The sequence below is a fragment of the Salvia splendens genome, chromosome 21 (assembly GCF_004379255.2).
Source record: "Salvia splendens isolate huo1 chromosome 21, SspV2, whole genome shotgun sequence".
NCBI classification, from domain to species: domain Eukaryota; kingdom Viridiplantae; phylum Streptophyta; class Magnoliopsida; order Lamiales; family Lamiaceae; genus Salvia; species Salvia splendens.
Window position 1 is genome coordinate 26,504,206 of NC_056052.1, and position 14,277 is coordinate 26,518,482.

At 40.4% G+C, this 14,277-nt stretch overlaps 2 protein-coding genes across 8 annotated transcripts; both read left to right on the plus strand.

The window, feature by feature from the left end:
- Positions 1–7,459: 7,459 nt before the first annotated feature.
- Positions 7,460–11,021, plus strand: LOC121783923 (probable disease resistance protein At1g58602). Its single transcript, XM_042182111.1, has 3 exons — positions 7,460–8,087; positions 8,410–8,812; positions 9,211–11,021. Exons 1-3 carry the CDS (start codon positions 7,590–7,592, stop codon positions 10,920–10,922), a joined length of 2,613 nt encoding a protein of 870 aa, XP_042038045.1. The 5' UTR covers positions 7,460–7,589; the 3' UTR covers positions 10,923–11,021.
- Positions 11,022–11,304: 283 nt separating this feature from the next.
- Positions 11,305–13,973, plus strand: LOC121785383. 7 transcript variants are annotated; one of them, XM_042183796.1, is made up of 4 exons: positions 11,305–11,596; positions 11,710–12,062; positions 12,409–12,480; positions 12,582–13,973. In XM_042183796.1, exon 4 carries the CDS (start codon positions 12,831–12,833, stop codon positions 13,485–13,487), a length of 657 nt encoding a protein of 218 aa, XP_042039730.1. In that variant the 5' UTR covers positions 11,305–11,596; positions 11,710–12,062; positions 12,409–12,480; positions 12,582–12,830; the 3' UTR covers positions 13,488–13,973. The 7 variants fall into 7 exon arrangements, with proteins under 7 accessions (XP_042039730.1, XP_042039731.1, XP_042039726.1 ...); XM_042183797.1 differs by having other exon boundaries at positions 12,606–13,973; XM_042183792.1 differs by having other exon boundaries at positions 11,710–12,480.
- The last annotated feature ends 304 nt before the right edge of the window (positions 13,974–14,277 follow it).

Below are 14,277 nucleotides of genomic sequence, written 5' to 3' on the forward strand. Positions count from 1 at the left end.
TCTTGTTCGCGAGGAATGCTTTACGAAAGCAAAGGAGGAAATAGGCTTGCAGATAGTGAAGGCGGACGAGGGGAGCTCATCTGAATCATCCTTACATAAACCTCGCCATCGCGTAGTCTATGTCGAAAATCTCGACACTTTCTCGTCGTATCAGAATAAGCATCTACGCTACCTCTCACTAGTTAACGTCCAAGGCGATCGTGACATATGCAAGGTGATACTAGGGTACTCGTATCGGTTCCGGCAGCGCGAAGTCGTCGGAGAAGGGTTAGGTTCGTTCGCGGGATCCTTCCGTCGAGCAGCCTAGGGTTTTCGGTCAATTAGGGTTTGACGAGATGAGCTTGCAGAAAATAAAGTATAATAAAAGATAAAGTAACTATAAAGGATAAACTGAATTGATATTTCTTGAATGATCCAAATGAATAACAATGTCCTCTATTTATAATAGTGGATGCTCTAACTTAAGGAACAAGAAAATAATCCTAATAAATATGAAAAGATATGGTAAATCAATAACTAACTAAATAATATAGATATGTGGGATATTCCCAAAGATATGCTCGTATCAACTCCCCACGGTTAAAATTCACCTTGTCCTCAAGGTGGAAACCACGACAAAACGAAGAGTGTGGCGAACAAAAGCTTTGGCGAGGTATCCCTACCTGGATCAAATGTATATATGCCCACGAACTCTCTCATTTCTCGGCACATCAACAAAACACTTCTCTCCTTCCTTCTCCTCATGAGAACATCCTCCATGAATTCGTTGGTGAACAACATTTGTAAGAAGGGATACATGTACTCTTGCAAACTTCAATATTATTCCCATGCTTCTTGTACCGCCGAGATTTGAGAAGTCATCCATTAGCTGACTGGATTTATGCCTCGCCCGAAGATAGTGCGTGTGACTAGGGAGCTTGTCAACGCATCCATGCATGCCCAAACATTGCACGTCATTGCACGGAGGAATCAACCGTGCATCAGCATCGAGGAAAGTTGATCGATGATTAATACTTGTAACATTACCAACATGCCAAACCGCATATACACAGGCAATTACCTTCTTCATATCCTCAATGGAACCATCTTCGTCCTCTTTCAACAAAAAAGAATCAATCCTGTTGCTCAACATTGTAATATCCAACCTGTTATGCTCCACCACATGTATATGTTCTCGGCAAGTAAAAATAACACTACATGGATCATCTATGCCATCTTTACTACCATAAATTGGTCCACTAACATCAACACTAGAATGAATAACATTTTTTTCCTCTTTATCAATATCAACGACAATTAATTCCATCGAGTCATACCCGAAATTGGAGTCGCACGACAGAGATATTGTGGTTGGTGGAGGCGGGATAGCAACGACAACAGGCAGCGAGCTTCTAGATGGATCGTGATGGAGATCAGCTGGGGCGGCGGCGGCCATCTGTGGTAGGGGACACGATACCGGCTCCGTGTACATGACACTGGCTGTAGGGTCTGGTGGAGGTCGTGTCGCGGCGTGTGGATCGCCCAGGCAGCGTTTGTTTGCATCCATCAGAGACGTCAATTGCTTGACAGTAGCAGTCAAACGCTCGAACTGTGAAGCCAAGGCAGTCAACTGTAGGTTCGGTTCCAAATTCGGCGTCACCGGATCACGTGCCATGCCGAGAGGCTCCGAACCCGGATATGGCGGTGATTCTGGCAAATCGAAGCCCGTATAGGGCGGCTGCTCAGGCAATTGGTCAACAGCCCGTTGCTGGTACACTTCTAGTTGGTAGTAAGGATTCACGGTCTCCTCGTCAATATTAGGATTCGAATGCTGAGGTTGTTGATACCATCCGGAATGACCGGCGATGAGGGCGTCGTGAGCAAACTGATTCTGGACTAGTGGGGGCTGGTACTCAAATTGGAGGCTATGATACTCTGATGTTTGATAGGGCGTCGACAAGTCCCAGCAGGTAGATGGCCAGCCGGGTGGGGATTCTTGAACACATGATCTGTACTCTTGCTGCAAGTGATACCAAGGCGGGTCCCAACAGGAAGGGGGTCGTGGCTGCGGCGGTTGTGTGTGGTGGTCGAATTGATGGCCCTGGTGGTAGGGATCGGGTTGTAATTGATCCGCCGCGCTAAACGACGGCACATCATATTGCAATCCTTGGTCGAGCGATTGCAACTCCAAGAATTGTCGTTGCTGGTACATGTTGCGTTGCAGTGGTAGAGACGGTGGTAATGCGGAGGATGAGAACCGATGAAAGCACCAGATGATACGAGGGTGACTCAACTTATTTTAACACAAGAAATTCCCGCAAGTGTACGGGGCTAGTGTAGCACAAAGTAAGCAAGAGTATCGTATCCCACAGAGACAAATTGTGTAAACTCAAGTACCACGAACCGATTTCAACTACTATTTAGACAAAGCAAATGTTTGGTTTTGATATTTAACTATTAAACATAAACAAAGTAAAACAAAAGACAAAAGATAAAGTTCCAAATAAGAGAACGAGGTGGAGCTTTGGATCCAACTACAATACCCACAATGTAAACAACTCAACAACTTTGATTACCCGTTGAAGTCTCTAGGATTAGAAGGACAATCGCTATTCTAGGCTAAGCCCCCTCTCGAGTGCACTCAACCCGTTGATTAACTATTAATATTGAAGTCTCCTTCTATACTTCACAATTAACTCCTATACTCAAAAGATTCAAGTCCTCACTCTAGAATTCCTTCTCTCAAATGCAAATTATCTAGGTGTTGTTCATTCCTTTATCAATTCTAATTAGGTATCTCTCGATTACTCAAAACTAGGTCAATATATCCAATTGGTAGCTAGGCAATTGAATTGAAAGGCACGAGAATGAAACAAAATAATCACAAGAGCATAGGTAATCAAAAGCTATTGAATCAATCACAAGTATTCATTGTAGTCTTCACCAAAACTCTACAAATGATTTAGCTACTCATATTCAACTCAAAAACATAAGAATAAACCATAGTCATTGAATAAAACATGAAAACCAATGAAAATACTCCCAAGGGTGGATTGAACGGAAATTCGTCTTCGTCTTCAATCTTGTTGAGGATTGGGACGCCTTTCCTCTCAATTCCACTCTCCAAACCTTCAAAAGCTGCTATGTGGCGTGTATGGTGTGTTGAGGTCGAAAACCTAGGTCTCCTTTTATACCCGGGGCGGAAATAATAGCAATTTCAATCTCGCAGAACACATCGCCCGACCGGGCGATTTTAAGTCGCCAAAACGCCCGATCGGGCGAACTTGCTGGAGTTCGCGACCAAAACGCCCGGTCGGGCGTTTTCTCTGGAATCCTCTAAAAGCATTGTCTTCGTCTTCGAAAGGGCTTCGCGTGAGTATCTTGCACGCCCCCATCGGAGTCCGGATGAGAGAGTTATGGCTATTATACGAAAGTCGCGCATTGAAGCGCGCCCGGTCAGGCGATTCTTCCTTCAAGCTCGTTTTCAAGTCATTTTCACCTGTTTTAGCTCCAAACACTCGACAAACTCGTCAAAACACTTATGTAGTGGATAATGGATGTAAACTCAAGTAGTATGCTACAAAAACACTGAAATGTTCACGTTAAACATCCAAAATACTTGCTAAACCACGAGTTTATCAGAGGGTACTCGTATCGGTTCCGGCAGCGCGAAGTCGCCGGAGAAGGGTTAGGTTTGTTCGCGGGATCTTCCCATCGAGCAGCCTAGGGTTCTCCGTCAATTAGGGTTTGACGAGATGAACTTGCAGAAAATAAAGTATAATAAAAGATAAAGTAACGATAAAGGATAAACTGAATTGATATTTCTTGAATGATCCAAATGAATAACATGTCCACTATTTATAATAGTGGATAGATACCATAACTTAAGGAACAAGAAAATAATCCTAATAAATATGAAAAGATATGATAAATCAATAACTAACTAAATAATATAGATATGGGGGATATTCCCGAAGATATGCTCGTATCACAAGGCCATTCCGTATGATTACTGGAAGAGCTACCGGCTCTTGAGGACACTCGAGCTTGATGGCTTTGGCTTTCGAAAACTGCCTAGCTCTTGTCGTTCGTTGATCGGATTAAAGTGCTTGAGAATACACAAATCTCCCGTCATCTATGATTTCACAGTTGAGCTCCCTAGGTGGCTGGATCATCTTAGGAAAAGTTTATCTTTTAGGAACATGAAAATTAGACACAATTACTAGCGTTTGAAAATTTTTAAAAATAACCATAATTTAAGACACAAAAGAAAGCGTACATAAATTGAGGGCAAGTTATTTTAATATTTTGTTTTTTTAGTCCATTTATGAAGTGTTTGTTTATATTCTTGCAAAGTTTATATTCCCTCTATTCCTTGTGCATTTGACAAGGAAATTAAGCCTCCAACATATACAATGCCTGGTTCCCAAAATACGTCTAGTTTCGAATGCACAACCTCATGATTCGTGTATTCACTAAGAAAATCGTATGACATGATTCATAGATTTTCCTTAGTATTTGTCATTTCTAATTTTTAGGAAGTAATCACTTGGAGATTACCCTTGCCACTAGTAATAACTCATTAAGTCGTCGAAAACTATTAAATTTAAGTATGATATGCCATCTCCCCTTAGCTTTTGTTTTACTCTACCTTGATGTTAATATAATAATTTCCACTAACTAAGAATTAAATAAATATATGAGCAACTTCTATATATTCCATCATATATAGTGGTAATAAACAATAATGGGTAGAATTACTCAGACAGTGCCATGACCACCTAATTATCACATTACGGCCACTATGCATTAATTTTTAATCGAATAGATTCCTAGTTGTTCGTTATAGCTAGAGTTGACGAGGGCATTTTAACATGGGCTCATTACTTGTTAATTTATTAATTAAATAATTTAAACTATTTATCTCTCCAATAACATTTAATATTAGTAATATTTTTATTACTATTTTGATTTCTTTCGTTATCAAGTTTTTAGCACATGAAAACAAGGAAAATTAAATTAATCATAAAGGAAAGAAGCTAGTGGGTTCTTGATTTAATAGTTCACGTGGATATTTAATCTTAAAAGAAGTTAAATATTTTAATTTAACATAGAATGTTATCAACCAACTATTTTATATCTTTCAGATACAGGATACGTCATATGTGTTCACATCATGACGAACTTCAATATATCACTAACGAATTAATCAAAATAATACAAACTTAGATAATAGAAAATCAATAATCAAGCTATAAAAAACTAGACCAAATATTGAAATAAAATGGAAAAAAAATTACATATATGGTGACTTGCGTATTACTAGTATTAAAGACTATTTCGAACACGAACTAATGCAATTATTTCACGCCACAACCAACATACGTAATTTGTTAAATAAATGTTAACCACATACGTCAGTGTTTATCTTGAATTGAAGCCCACTCAACCTATGATAATAATGAAAAAAAATTTGAGGTCTAAAAAAGGAAATCCTCCTTCAAAATTAAACTGGATTACAAAAGGTTACCCCAAATATTTCATCGGTATCAACATTTTTATATATTACCAACCTATTTTAATAATGTTCGTTATAAAAAAATTCGTTATATATTACTAAAAATTAAATATTACTCCCCCGTCACCAAATAATATGAACTTTGGGTTAGACACAAGTTTTAATGCAAAATTGGTAAAGTAAGAGAGGTAGAGAGAAAACGTAATAAAAATATTATTAGAGCATCTCCAACAAGGAGAGGTAAATGAAAGAGGTATATCATATATTTACCTTCTTATAAAGTGAAATATACCCTTCTAAAAAATAACACATTACAAAGAAAAAAGGTATATAGAAAGGTAAATCATTTTTTAAAAATAAAATAATAGTACAAACATTAAAAACCATAAAGTGTAATACTTTCTCAAATACCTTCCCCTTTGAGAATGATTTTTTATGAAAAGAAGACAAATATGGTAGTTATAAGATTTTACCTCTCCATCAATGGAGAGGTAAAGATACCTCTTCAAAATAGGAAAATGTATAATACCTTCTTATATACCTCTCTCTTCGGAGAATGATTTTTCATGAAAAAAAAGGTAAATATGGTAGTTATATGAGTTTACCTCTTCATTTACCTTTCTCCTTATAGATGCTCTTAGTAAAAAATGTGTCCCACCTCATTAGAGATAAAAAAAAGTTTCTAAAGTTAAGAAAATGCATATTCTTTTAAGACGGATTAAAAAGAAAAGAATGCACATTCTTGTGCTAGAAATTACGTTTTTTCTACTCAGAAACAAATATGAAACGACAAAATACGCTTCATTATTTGCATTGATTTTATACATATGCACCACATCAATAATTTAGTACTATTTTTAGTAGTATATGGATTTCATATTCCGCATTCCTCATTCATTTGCAAAAAAACAATATTGTGTTTTTATTTTTATTCGCCCACCAAAATTAGTGTCCGTCTAATGTGATGAATTTCATTTCTTACTAAGAATAATTCAAACATTTTCTTATTTATCTCTTTTACTTTATTACTAGCTTCGTTCGTTAAAAGTAAAAACTTTCTATTTTAGAAAGTGGACCCCACAATCCACTAACATCACTTTCAACTACTTATTTTCTTCATTTATCGTACTTTACTCATTTTTATCTTCATCTCTCTTACTTTACTAATTATGCATTAAAACTCGTGCCGTTTCAAAAGTTTATATTTTTTAAGGACGAAGGTAGTAATATGTATATTGCAACATTTTTCGTTATTAAATGTCTCATTTTTTGTTCGTTCATTCGTTAATAAAGGTTTTTATTAACTTTTTCTATCTTTACAAAGTCAAACAATTTCTTAAAACTCGAACCGGTAAAAATTACTCCCTCCGACCCACAAAGATTGTCCCACTTTTCCATTTCTGTCCGTCCCACAAAATTTGTCTCATTTCACTTTTACCATTTTTGGTAGTGGACCTCATATTCCACTAACTCATTCCTACTCACCTTTTATTATAAAACTAATATATAAAAATAGGACACACATTCCACTAACTTTTTCAACTCACTTTTCATTACATTTCTTAAAACCCGTGCCCGATCAAAATGAGACAATCTTTGTGGGATGAAGGGAGTAAGTTATTTATTGCGGACAAATGGAGTACTAGTAGTTTTAAACTCATGTCGTCAACTAACAACACTATTTTCTATGGACGAAGTAAGTACATAAAAGTATGATTCACATTTTACTAACTTTCTCCACAGACTTTCCTTTATCATGTATTAAAATCTGTTTCAAGTCAAAGTTAGACTCATAGTGTTACACAAGTTTTCGAACACATCATAATATTAGTACTAAGAATTAATCAAATCTTTATGTGAAGTTTAAATTCCCCTCTTGCCAAAAGTAAACTACAACAACTTCGTCATCTTTGCCAGAGGTGAGCCAAAAAAATACCCGTTCTTCACCTCTACATAATTTATTCCTACTACAAAATATCATACGTATAAAATTATACCAAATGTCCCTTCTTAAACATACAAAATTTTTCTATATATAGTATTTGAAATCCTAGCTACGCTCACATAGAAATCCAACACATCCGACGTAGAGATGGAGGTAGTCGCATCAACGGTGCGACTGCTGGCCGATTTGCTGCTGCATAAGATATATTTCCTTCGATCCGTCCAGGGAAAGGTGGAGCTACTCAAGGACGAGCTCAAGCGCATCCAATGCTACCTCAAAGACGCCAACCAGAAGCAGGCCGACAACGAAGGAATCCGCAACTGGATATCCGAGATCCGAGAGGTTGCTCTCGACTCGAGAGACGTCGTCGAGATGTTCATCCTCAAAGTCGAGAGCAAATCCCGTCTCGGAATGTTATCCGCCATCCCCAAGCACATGCACTACGACAAAAAAGTAGGGAAAGAAATCGACGCGATCCAGGAACGGCTGCGGGCAATCCACAGGAACCGCCTGAGCTACGGGATCAGGGATCTCGGGGAGGATGTGGAATCGGTTTCCGGATGGAGAGTCGAATCGCGGAGGCGGATGCCGGTTTGGAAAAAGGACGAGCATTTGGTGGGCGTGGCAGATGATATGCAGAAGCTGGTAGGGCGGATAGGGCATAAGCCCCTACCAATTTTATAAAGAAATATGTCAAAAAGTGTTTTAATACCCTAATTGTAGATGGATAGTCATGACTATAGTCATGTAATAATTAGTCACAATCAATCCTCTTCTGCTAAATAATTAGTCATAGTCAACACTCTTATAGCCAACCCTCTCCTGCTAATTAATCATAGCCAACCCTAAACCCTAAATAATCTCATAATTATTCAATCCTAAATTATATACTGTTTTATCTAGTAAACCAAACATCAGCTTAGTAAATCAGTAATATATGTCTATTGACTATTCACCCCTGCTACAGGAATCTATTCTACAGGAATCGATTCTAGATGAGGAGAAGAGGGAACTGCTCTCGGTTGTGGTCGTCGAGGGCATGGCCGGGATTGGGAAATCAACTGTTGCTCGGAAAATATACAACGGTGTTGCTGGAAGATTCGATTGTCGTTGCTGGGTTGTGGTTTCTAGTGGGTTTGATCCGAGGGAGACAGTTAAGCAGCTGATCATGCAGTTGCCGAGGTCGCCGCGGCTGAAAGATGAAATCAGGAAAATCGAGAAGTCAACGACGGATGAGAAGGATCTTCTTGAAAAGCTTCAAGAGATGCTCCATGAACAGCTCAAGGGAAAAACGTATTTCATAGTTCTTGATGATTTGTGGGAGAAAGAACACTGGGAAGCTCTGAGACATGCCTTCCCAGATAAACAAGGTTTGTGTAATATGCATATATTGCTTCCTACATAAATTTAAGTCATGTATGTTCCATGAATTATACTATATGATATTCGTACTAAATATATATATAAGATTTACATTTAATTGGAGTGTAGATAATACTGAATATAAGAGTATAATAGAAAAAATATGAAAAATCTGAAAATTCAATGAAAATTGTATGTGAACAAATCATCTTGAATAACAAATACTCTATTCGTGCCAAGATAGTTGAATCGTATTCTTTTCTTTTTTTTTTCCAGGATAGTTGAGTCATTTCCTTTTTTTAAAAAAATATATATTTTTATCGTTTACTTTCTCTTTCTCTTTCCCTTTCTCTTTCACATTACTTGCCACTGGTTTATTGAATTTAGTCATTTCGATCCGTAACAGATAAACCAAGTAGATTACTAATCACAACTCGCAACAAGACTATTACAAAGTATGTTAACTATGCCCTCGAGATGAAGGTTCTAGACCTCGACCAGAGCTGGGAACTGTTCATGAAGAAGGCATTCATCCACACCGAACACCCCCAATGTCCCGAAGAACTTGAGCCCATCGGCCGAGAAATTGTGGAGAAGTGCAACGGACTTCCTCTAGCCATCACTGTGATCGGAGCCTTACTAGTCGAACCACACACGAAGAGACGATGGGAAGAGGTCTTAGAACAAGTGAACTCACATTATGGAAGAGCAGCAGGCAGCAGAATATCAACCATTTTGGAGTTAAGTTACCAAAACCTGTCTCCCCAATTGAAATCATGCTTCTTGTGCCTCGCATGCTTTTATGAAGACGCAAACATCCCTGTGAAGCGGCTGATCCATATATGGGTTGGACACGGGCTAATCCGTCATGAAGGAAGAAGAACTGTGGATGAGGTCGCAAGAGGCTATTTGGACGAGTTGATCGATCGAAACATGGTTCAAATCAAGGATTTAACCATGGATGGCCGTGTTAAAAACTGCCATTTACATGATCTTTTCCGAGAAGTGTGTTTGGAGAAAGCGAAAGAAGAATTAGGGTTTCAGATCCTCGAGAAGGGGGAGGAGGAGGAGGCGATGACGAGGATGACAAAGCCTCGTCGTCGCATTGTCTATGGTAAGAACCTCGATACGCTATCGTGGGATCAGACCCGCCATCTCCGCTCTCTCTTCGTCATCAATTCCCACTCTGACGGCTTCAGCGATGTCTGTGTGAAAACCCCATTCCGTTTCTGGAAGAGTTTTCAGTTGCTCGAGATACTCTACCTTGAAGGCGTTGGCTGGCGCGATTTCCCTCGCTCATTCCGCTCGTTGATCGGGTTGAGGTACCTTAGAATCCAGTCCGGATCCGTTGAGAGGATCCAGATCCCCGGGTGGTTCGATCACCTCGAAAAACTCGAGATTCTCGAAGCTGGGAGCGAGAATCTCGAGTTACCACACACCACTCCCGTGATGGAGCGGCTGCGCTACTTCAGCGCAGCTCACGTCCATGGACTGACAACGATGGAGAACTTGAAACACGTGGAGACTTTGAAATACATCAGCGTAGACGACTTGCTACGGTGCAAGTCTCCCTCGACCTGTCCTGTTCGAGAACTGGGTCTGTTTCTCGACCAGGAGAAAGAGGGAAACGTGCTCAGGAGAGCGCGGGTGTCGATGGAAGAGATGACGAATCTCGTGAAGCTGGAGCTGATGTGGGATCTGTGGCTGTCGATCGAGCCAGCGATGATCCCTCATCTCGCGGGCCTCGCGAAGCTGAAGCTGCGAGGCAGGATGAGGAGGTGCCCGGATCCAGACGTGTTCCCGCCAAATCTTAGGTCTCTGACGCTCGCGGAGACGTATTTAGAGGAGGATCCGATGGCGGAGCTGGGCAAGCTGCCGAAGCTAGAGCACCTAAAGTTAATTGGCTACGCGTACTTGGGCGAGAGGATGACAGTATTGCAAGGGGGCTTCCTCGGCCTCAAAGGGCTCTCCATTAAGGATACGTATTTGTTGAAAGGGATTGATGTGGAAGAAGGTGGAATGCCGCAACTCAAACTACTCCGCCTCCGTCATTGCCCGGCCTTGAAAACTATGAATTTGCCCCAACGAATTCTTGCATCATTGTCATCTACATGTTGATACTGTAAAATTGCAATGTTATGATGTCTTAGTTCAAATGTTCAATGTATAATAAGTAGTAGTACTAAAAATAATATCAGCACCGTGCTTCAACGCTAGAGCCTGTCAATACATACTTAAAAAGTAAACCTTACATGGAGATAGTATTCAATTGTTCAAACAAATCACTTTTCTAAGTAACAATATTAACTAGTCAATAAACATACATTTCACTAGTATATAATAGAATGGAAAAAAAAAAGAACGGACAAAAAGAATGACAGGCTCTTTAATATTATCATCAGAATTTGGCCCAATAATATTAGCCCATTTAACTGCGGACCCGAAGCAAAGATCTGAAACCGAGTAACCCGACCCATTTCCTTAAACCCGAAGACTGAACTGTCTCCCCCAAACGAAAATGGCGTGCCTTTCTCCCTCTCACTATCCTCCACCTCTCGCGGCTTTTGTCTCACACTCCGCCGCGGCATACCACTACTGTTACCATCCTTCCGCTCCACTCTCCAAATCCACCGTCCCTTACCACTGCTCTCCTCTCCGACCTCAAATCTCTTCTTCAACTCTCTTCCACCGCCCTCCATTCTCTCAATCGTCGCCTCCTCAACTGCCGTCGGAGATTTGGGCAATTCGTAGTGAAATTGAATCGAGCGGCATTTTTGCGCTCTATTCTGAGGGTGAGAGACTGTAATTTGTTGCATTTGTATGATTGGATTATTGCGAATTCGCCTAGATATGGTGTGGTCATTGATTGTGCCATGAGAGCTCATTCGTGAAGTTTTCTCTGAAGGTTATTGTTAAGGAGGCTGTTGAACTGGCAGGATGGAGAGATGAAGGAAATGGAGAAAGCTTTGCGGGGGGTTGGGGAATCGGTGTACTGAATGCCCGGTTTTAGTTAGAGTGATGGTGAATGTATTGTATGGTGAAGTTAATGGGAAGAATTTTGCCATTAATTTGTTGAAGGACCTCTGCATCGCATGCTTCGTATTTTTCTTTGAAGGGGTGCAAAGTGTTAGATCAATTGATAGGAGAAAGAGAGAGCATAGAATGTGTAACAGTTGGCAACAGTATGATTTTCATCTCTTAAATGGTTACATGAACGCGCTTTTATTGAAGATAAGATCAAAGCATTGCGTACCAACGGTATATTTTGGTTGTGTTCTGCTTTAAGTTTGTATCTTGTTTTGCGTTTATTTTGTTTTTGGTATATATAGATTGATTATGTGTTTCAATGTGCTTTCTATTTTTATTAAACTGGAGAAACACTTCATCGTGGAAAGCTATAGGTCGAACTGCAGTGAAGTGAACTTTTTTCGTGTTTTCCATAGGACTACATTCTTCAGAATTTTGGCTCTGGAGTTGGAGAATTATGAAGTTAGTGATGTTGTTTGATGACAAGCTTAATGAATTCACCTTGCTTTCTGTAATTTTTTGGTCTTAATCCCATCCTTGAGGTTGAGGCTCCTTTCTGTTGGTAATCTTCTTGCAGTAGTGTGGATGGAACATGCTCATCTGTCCAAGCTAACGAGGTTGTTCAAAGCTGAAGCATAAAGCTGTGGAGGTAGCAAATATTACGCACTAATCTTGGATGGTCTAAAGCATGTGATTAATTCTATAATTTTCGATTAACTTGTTTGATTCATATCCTATTGAGAATTACAGAACTTTTTGTGATGAATCATGAAGACACAGGCTAATCCATCACGAAGGAAGTAGAACCCTGGATGAGATCGCGAGAGGCTATTTGGATGAGTTGATCAATCGAAACATGGTTCAAATCAAGGATTTAATGCTGGATGGCCGCGTTAGAAACTGCCATTTACATGATCTCTTCCGAGAAGTGTGTTTGGAGAAAGCAAAGATGAAATAGGGTTTCAGATCATCGAGAAGGGGAAGGAGAAGGAGGAGGCGATGAAGAGGACGACAAAGCCTCGTCATCGCATTCTCTATGGTCAGAACCTCGACACAGTGTCGAGGGACCATACCCGCCATCTCCGCTCTCTGTTCATCATCAATTCCCATTCCGATGGCTTCAGCGATGTCTGTGTGAATACCCCATTTCGTTTCTGGAAGAGTTTTCAGTTGCTCGAGATACTCTACCTTGAAGGCGTTGGTTGGCGGAGTTTCCCTCACTCGTTCCGCTCGTTGATCGGGTTGAGGTACCTAAGAATACAGTCCGTAACCGCTGATCAGCGGATCCAGATCCCGGGGTGGTTCGGCCACCTCGAGAAACTCGAGATTCTCGACGTGGGGAGCGAGAATCTCGAGTTACCGCACGCCACTCCCGTGATGGAGCAGCTGCGCTACTTCAGCGCAGCTCACGTCCACGGACTGACAACGATGGAGAGCTTGAAACACGTGGAGACTCTGAGATACCTCAGCGTGGATGATTTGCTACGGTGCACGTCTCCCTCGACCTGTCCTGTTCGAGAATTGGGTCTGTTTCTCGACCAGGAGAGAGATGGAAACGTGCTCAAGAGAGCGAGGGTGTCGATGGAAGAGATGACGAATCTCGTGAAGCTTGAGCTGACGTGGGATCTGTCGCTGGCTCGATCGAGCCAGCGATGATCCCTCATCTGGCGGGCCTCACGAAGCTGAAGCTGCGGGGCAGGATGAGGTGGTGCCCGGATCCGGGCGTTTTCCCGCCGAATCTGACGCTCGTGGAGACGTTTGGGAGGAGGATCCGATGACGGAGCTGGGAAAGCTGCAGAAGCTGGAGTACCTGAAGTTAAGTGGCTACGTGTGCTTGGGCGAGAGGATGAGAGTGTTGCGTGGGGGCTTCCTCGGCCTCAAAGGGCTTTCTTTCCATTAAGGATATGTATTTGTTGAAAGGGATTGATGTGGAAGAAGGTGGAATGCCGCAACTCAATTTGCCCCACCGAATTCTTGCATCATTGTCATCCATGAAGACGGTGGTATAATCTTGTTACTAATGATATCCCAGTGCAATGTTTATTGTGTTTTGAAGTGAATGCGTGCTTCCGAAATTCTATGTTTTCTACTTTCTTGTGCTTAGATAACTTCATTGTAATGAGAGTTTATTTTCAGCTTTTCTTTCTTGCTCTCAAAATAATTTTAGCTTTATTAGTCGACCATGCATAATGGGAAAATATACAAATTACTACTGTGTGTATTAAGCTGTTGCAGGTGTACTTGATTTATTAGTTTATTACCACTTGAATTATTAGTTTGTTACCACTAGATTAATAATTAGTTGGAATCAATCAATGGCCTATTAGTATTAATTATTTCATTGTTAGTCAACGAAGGACGATCAAATGCAATTTTTTTTATGCAGCCAACTAACATATTTAGTTAAATAAAATATGTTAACTACATACGTCAATATATATCTTTA

Coding starts and splice junctions, on each gene's coding strand:
- LOC121783923 (XM_042182111.1), top strand. CDS start 7,590: ATGGAGGTAGTCGCATCAACGGTGCGACTGCTGGCCGATTTGCTGCTG. Junction 8,088..8,409: donor CAGATGATATGCAGAAGCTG/GTAGGGCGGATA, acceptor CCCCTGCTACAG/GAATCTATTCTACAGGAATC. Junction 8,813..9,210: donor TGCCTTCCCAGATAAACAAG/GTTTGTGTAATA, acceptor GATCCGTAACAG/ATAAACCAAGTAGATTACTA.
- LOC121785383 (XM_042183792.1), top strand. CDS start 12,831: ATGAAGAGGACGACAAAGCCTCGTCATCGCATTCTCTATGGTCAGAAC.